General features: G+C 38.6%; 1 protein-coding gene across 1 annotated transcript; it reads right to left on the reverse strand.

Moving 5' to 3' along the window:
* Positions 1–3,156: 3,156 nt before the first annotated feature.
* On the reverse strand, positions 3,157–5,893 carry LOC113334508 (2-oxoglutarate-dependent dioxygenase DAO-like). The gene is made up of 3 exons (XM_026580739.1): positions 4,317–5,893; positions 3,848–4,166; positions 3,157–3,744 (listed from the first exon to the last, which is right to left on the reverse strand). The coding sequence occupies exons 1-3, from the start codon at positions 4,646–4,648 to the stop codon at positions 3,382–3,384; spliced, it is 1,014 nt and encodes a 337-aa protein (XP_026436524.1). The 5' UTR covers positions 4,649–5,893; the 3' UTR covers positions 3,157–3,381.
* Positions 5,894–7,399: the final 1,506 nt, after the last annotated feature.

A 7,399-nucleotide genomic window follows, 5' to 3' on the forward strand; every position in this document is an offset into this window, starting at 1 on the left:
CTCTACAGATACAAACGTCCAGTTGTAAGATTACAGTATTCCATAAACAAGCGCGAAGCGAGGCAGTGTGAAAGATACTGCATGATTGAGATTCTAAGAACCATTGGATACGCGTATGCCAATATCTTCGGAAATGTTGGTAGTGGCGATTGACTATGACATCCACCCACAACAAGATCGAGTCCCTACGGGAGTTGTTCTTTCAGCACAGCGCAAAACAAATTATTAATATTCTCTAATGAAAAACCGAAACAGTACTAAAAGGATCAAACAAATTTGTGGGCTCAAGATGTTTGATTTTAGGTAAGTAACTCAACATTATTTATACATTATATGAAAGCATCGCATAAGCATTACATGGCATAAGCATCGCATAAGCATTTCATGGCATAAGCATCGCATAAGCATTGCATGGCATAAGCATTGCATATACATTTCATCGCATAAATATTTCGCTCAGTTACTTTGCATAAGCAATTTAAAGACATTATACTCAAAAAAGAAAGACGTGAAGATTAATTCGCTCATCCAACACTTTCTCAAGAATTCTTCCCTCATAGATAAATAACAGAGGCAACTATGGATTATCAAGAAAATATTTTTTGTTCTTTATCTTCTCGGTCAAAATCATTTCCAAAGAAGATGCTCATTCATGAATAACAAGAATTCTCACCAACAATGGAGTAAGAGATATAGAAGACATGTAATAGAAATCACACACAACAGTTTCGCATGATTGACAACAACATCAAATCACATGAAAGCTAGCATAACATGAGGCAAAGAACATGGAGCAATAATTTCACATGATTAGTTCGCAATACTTCTTATATTTCGAGGATTAGTACTTATATACTTCTTCAAGGATACTTCATACTTCGCATACTTCAAGGAATGATACTTCATATATACTTCTCAAAGATTCAGAACTTCACAAAAGAATAGAGGCAAGTACGTACTTTTCAAGCAAAGTATTCTTTCGCGTAGTTCCTTCATCAACAAAGATTAAAGACTACTCCAACATCACGCAGCCCGCTCCAACAATTACAACAAAGTGGATTTTTCCTTGAAGATCGCTCTTCAAGCAATATTCAAGAAAAAAAAGGCAAAATGTAGGAGTGAAATATCGCACATGTTAGTAAGCATGCGAAGTGAAGACTATATAACTTAAACGAGGGAGATCGCACACAACAAGGTTGAGATGGCGCACCAGATGATGTCAGCAAAGTCACGAGTAAAGTGTGAAGATTTGTGCGAAGTATAGTCTGTGTGAGAACGAGTGATTGTATATGAGCGAGTGTATCGCATAGAGATTCCGAAAATAAAGGATCTCTTAGATGTCATCCACTATGTAAACTCCTATATAAAGAGAAAGGCAGGAGAGAGAAAGTATCATCAGGAAAGGGGGACACACTTTAGACACAATGGTAGAGAGAGAAAACGGTACTTGGTATTATTATTATCTCCTTCTTCTTCTCTCATCAACCTAGAGCTCCAAATACTCATTAATGGAGTCTCCATGTAATCTATATGTAATTTTAATAATCATAGTGAACCCTAACCCCGTGGATATAGATCACATTGATCGAACCACGTAAATCTTGTGTCTTATTTCACAATTCTAGCACTTTAATCTTTATTTTGATTGTGATCATAGACTTAGATCTAGAAAATATCATAAGGGGTGTGTCGTGGGATTTCCTGCAACTACATTTAGCATTATATTATTTCAGGTGTGTAGTCAGGGCTGGTGCAGTCCAACAATATGAACTTGGCAGAAGGTTCAGCAAAACTAAAGCTGTTTCCTGCTCTAGTCTTGTATATGCGTGGAGACAACACACATTTCATACAAATGTACATATCTATTCCGGGCCTTAGTAATACAGGTAAACTTAAAAGTTCGCGCTCCAACGTTTTCCTTAATGTGTTATACTCACATCTCTTGCTCTCTAGCTAAGCCTGTACCTGTATATATCGTTCACAAATTTTGAATGCTCTCTTTGAATAGGATTCAGGCTACTTCAGCTATCACCCTGCACCTTTTACTTCGTTGTGGTTGAGATCAATCCACAATCCACCTATGCAGCACCTTATGTATTTGTATCAAGCTTTTACTAAATCACTGCAATAGTACCGTTGCCATTAATTTCTAGAGCTAGAAATCAAGGAAAATCCCATCTCAAGTTTTCTAACCAATTTCAGGTACGCGATCCTTTTCTGCCCATTTTGAAGAACCGAGAAAATGCTTAGCCTTGTCACTGTGCACAACATTACTAATTGTGTTGATCGACATATTAACTGCACCCATGATGCCATTTGATGTTGTTTAGGCTGGGAACTTTATTTTGGTAAAAAACTGACTTCTACCATTCCACACAGACCTAACACTACAAAATAGAAGGCCTCTTGGGACGGCCAAAAAGCGTCCCGAAAAGCCCTAAAACCGTCCCAAAAAGCATTTGTGACGGTTTTGTGTCCGTCCCCTATTCTACCGTCACTGATATTTTTTTGTCATACTTTCTTTTAGGGACGGCCTAAAAATAGCCTTAAATTAATTATTCCGTGACCTATAGGGACGGTCAGACCATGAACGTCCCAAATAACCATCTCTAGGGACGGTTTTGAAAAAATGACCGTCCCTAGAAGCCACCTGTTTTGTAGTGTAACAGACATTGGCACAGAATTCAGATTAGTCCTAGTCCTACGGTACCAAGAGTTCAATAATTCAAAACGGTACCCTGCTGCAGTAAACAAAGAATGGTTAACCATAATTTTGTTTTTGCCACACATGGGGCAGAGCCTCGAAGAGGACCTACAAGTTTCCAGGTTATAAATTGGATTCCTGAGATGGCCATAAGGTCCCAAATGAGATTCCAGCTGTTTTACCTATGAAAGTTTCGACTAGTGCTCTTTGGCAGTTCCATATATATGGACTCAACTGTGAGTGTTCCATCAAGAGACAAGGACCATGTAGGCACATCCCCATTACTGCTGCCAGAGAGATGAAAAATGCTAATAAAATTTGCAATAGAACTGAAGCATCAGTCATGTCCATTCATACAATTCTTGCAAGTCTGAGAGTTAGCATATGCAACCGAAGTATTGAGAACCTACCCACTGCAAGACAATAACTAGCTCTTAACTAGCCAATCCATATCCCGGTAACATTTAAATTTCATAAGATAATAATAACATACTTAGACCAGTAACGGTAGATGTCTGTCTTGTATTTAATTTAGGGGTCTTAAACAACGACCAATCTCAATATTTCTAAAGTTATTGAAATAGAATCCTTCATTCTGTCAATGTTATGTAGATCATTTCCCAGGGTATACGATCAATCACCAGTTTCAAGGCGCATAAGCTCTAGCACTGACGGACCTACAGCTGGGCTAAAGGGGGCTTTAGCCCGAGTAGTCCTCCCAGTCCACAAGCCAAAAAGAAAAATTCTACTCCACCAAGGCTTCTAGCCCGGGCCTTACAAGGAAATTTAGCCTTCCTGGGTCCGTCCTTGAGCTCTAGGGCTTCACCAGCATGCAATCCAGTAGAGATTTTAAGCTTCCTGAGATCTTCGTAGGTAAACGGCTTGTAGAGACGAGGATGGTTCGAGTCAACAAACACCTGTGGAGCCTCCACCATTGCTTCCTTGGGTCCAAGTAGAAAAAGAGCAATTGAAATACGTATTGCCGCTTGCTTGCACTGCACACTGTGCCTTACATTGCAAAAGGCACCATTACTCCACACCTAATTTAGACATCCCAACAAATTCAAAGTTTCTTAGAAATTAAGCTAGCATAAGTGAATTGGTTCATTGATAGATATAAGGAAATTGTCTGGTTAATATTACCGTTGCCATGTCTCCGAGATTAACACATAATGATCTTGGTAAAGGATCAACAGCTATATATTCACCGGATGATTTATTCATGACTTCAAGACCACCAACACAATCATCTTCTTGAAGTACAGTGAGGAAGCCAGAGTCTGTGTGAATCTGGACCCCAGAGGAACCTATACTTTCTTGTGTGAAGTTATATTTGTTAATCCTGAACTGACAAGGCCATCCCTTGGCCAAATCATTTGTCAAGCCCATACTCTCTGCTAGCATTCCGCACAATTCCATTATCAACTCATGTGAAGCAGTCGAGTATGCCTTTATAACTTGTCTGCAAAAACAAATAGTAGCATTTTCCCTTAGAAATATGAAAACTCTATTCAGTGGCAAACTTCATTTCTCAATGTAATTAAGCCGAAGATCAAATTCTCGCACTAAAAACCAAGTTTAAGTTAGAATCGAGTGAGGAAATAGAAAGTACCTTTGCTGCGGGGATGCATCCAGCTGAGTGCAGAAGGTTTCAACAGCATTGGAAGATCCCATATCATACAGACCCAATGCTTCATATAGAGGATTTTTCTCATTCGGGGCCCTATATCCACTCCCCTCGATCACATCAGTATTCCGCCGTTTGATTTCAAGCGGTCGATCAAATAGCAAACGAACAACCTGTTTCATATCTGACATTAATTTATCAGGTATGCCGTGGTTGATTATCCTAAAACATCCCCACTTTTTACATGCTTCTAAAATCTTTGCAGACTGCCCTGGGAATTTCTGGAGATCGATCACGGGAATTGAAACAGCCTCCATTTGCAACAACAACAAGACCTGAATTTCTTCTGCGGAGTTCTATAGACAGAGTTCAGATGTATGGAAATGGGAAGAAATGATGACTTTTAGAGTGAAGTGGTATTTATAGATCTGCGTAGGTGGAATTTTAGTACGGCAATTTATTCAAGTTTGACGATTGGTTTCGCCGAGAAATCAAACTCATCTGGTCTTGTTAGTTTTGACAGCATCTCAAGTATAGGAGATAAAGAGGATGAGAAAGCGGCAGTCACCTTCCTACTCTGTCCAACAAACCAATGGGTATCTTTAAACGGTGCAAAGGTTTTCTGGTTGCACCAGCCTCTTGGCATAGGAAAGTATTCCATTCCAATAGGTTCCATTCATGTATCTTAAGCAAAGGAAATAGTTTTGCTAAATCTGTGAAGAGAGCATAATCTTCCCCAATGCCATAAAACATCATAATGGGGCAGATTATGGAGAATGCTTTTGCAAAATCTGTTTCTTTGTCTGATTGGTTAGAAATTTAGTTGCACTAATTTCAGACTAATAACTTCTTCTCATCTATCTGGCGTCTTCTAATTGAACCAGGTGTCCAGGGCCGTTAACCGTAACCTGGGTACTTGACATCCTTTTGCATTAAGCCTGCATAATCTCTCTACAGATACAAACGTCCAGTTATAAGATTCAGTATTCAACAAGCGCGCAGCCAGGCAGTGTAAAGATACTGCATGATTGAGATTCCCAAGAGTAATGCTACACGTACCGCTTAAAACACAAAGACAAACACCACTTGTGTCACATGAAACTGGGCACCATGCCCCAGGGATTTAGCAGGAGGTCCCACCATGTGAAGTTTTGTGAGAGGGACGGTTTGTTCTTTGTTTTTATGGCGGTACGTTGAGAATTTTCGATATGCCAATAGCTTCCGAAACATTGGTGGCGCCAATTGACTATGACATCCACAGCCAGCTTGAGTCCCTATGAAAGTTGTTTTTTTCAGCACAGCGCAAAACAAATTATTAATGTTCTCCGATGAAACCGAAACAATACTAAAAGGATCGAACAAATTTGGTGGGATCAAGATGTTCAATTTTATGTAGATATATATGGACATGCACACGAGTAAGAAAGAACCAACTACAATGAGCTCTATTCAGGTCTGGCAACTGATAGTGAATGTTAAAGCTAGTTGTATTATTCAAAGATTGAATTACAAGTTCTTTCAAGAACGGGTTTAATGGTGACTGCAATTAGTTAAAGTAATTGTCTTTCTTACGGGAAACAGAAAAGAGAACTGTTATTAATACAAATAACAAACACACACTGAGTAAGCCAATCAGGTGTAGATCTGAGTAAGACAATGAGAGAGCAATATGTCACTGGAAGTGGCAGCAAGCAATGACGGAGTGGAACAACCTGTCATGAGTGTAAACAAAGTGTTACTCAGACACATGACATAAAGAGAAGCAAAATGTAATTCAGAACCATCAGATGTTATGTGGTTATTTGCTCCAGTATCAGCATACCATGGATTTTCTCTTAGAATGTTGGTACTAGCTAACATGACACTCAAATTTTGGGGAGTATTGACATTCTGATAAACAAAATTGAGTCTGTGCCTACAGGCTAGAGCTATATGTCCACCTTTATTGCAAATATGACAAATAACAGTGTCTAAACCAAGAGCTACATTTGATACGAATGGATTTCGTGGTGGTGTAGTATTTGGTGGTGGTGGTTGAGAGTTAAACAAGAAAGGATTTGAAGTAGATGCTCTAGCATGTAACTGAAAATTGCTTCTAAACCACGATTCCTGTAGGAAGATGAATAAGAAGTAGACCTTTGATGTGCTAAGAAAGCTTGTTAAGATTGAAAAGCTGCAAAGGCTTTACTGTTTGCTTCAGTTAAGAGAGATTTGGATCTTCATTGATAACAACTTCTTCACTGAGCAGTAAATTGTGAAGCAAAGGATACCGGTGGATTGCGTACACGAATTGAAGTGCTAAACCATAATAATCATTCCCAATTCCAGAACAACCAATTCATCATCAGAAACAGTAAAACTAGCAGCAGAAAGTTGATCCGAAAATTTCTTGATTTCTCACAAAAATTGAGTGATTGTGCCAGATCCAAGCTTCAATGATTGCAATTTGGTTCGTAATTGAATAGAGTGTGTTGTTGAAGTTCTTGCAAATCTTGAATCAATAGTGAGCCAAAGTTCTCTTGATGAATCAGCACCAACCACATATGGAATAACATCATCTGAGATGGTTGATTTAATCTATAAAATCAAGGTATTATCATCATCATCATCAATCCACGCAGTGTAGTTTGGATTTACAGCTCCCTGTTATAGATCTTCTTGATTGAGGTATTTAGGAGGACAGGGAATGAAACCATCAATGAGACTAGAACTTTGTATCTCTTCAACAATGAAAGTATAAGATTCTTCCATGTGATAAAATTATCATCCTTGAGCTTGAAATTAATGATACTGGTGATCTGGTTGAGGGGAATTTGAGAGATTCATGACTCATAAAGATTCAAAGTCATTAATGAATAGGAATGAAGAGAAGAAAAATAAAATCGAAGTTACAAGATTTGGTAAGTAAAGAAAAAGAAAGATCAGAGGTATTGAGTGGAAGTGAGGATCCCTGGCCTCTTGATACTATAGTTGTATAATTCAAAGATTGAATCACAAGTTCTTTCAAGAACATGTTTAATGTTGACTGCAACTACTCAAAGTAATTGTCTTTCTTACAGAAAACAGGA

Source organism: Papaver somniferum, unplaced genomic scaffold (assembly GCF_003573695.1).
Source record: "Papaver somniferum cultivar HN1 unplaced genomic scaffold, ASM357369v1 unplaced-scaffold_137, whole genome shotgun sequence".
In the NCBI taxonomy this organism is placed as follows: Eukaryota; Viridiplantae; Streptophyta; class Magnoliopsida; order Ranunculales; family Papaveraceae; genus Papaver; species Papaver somniferum.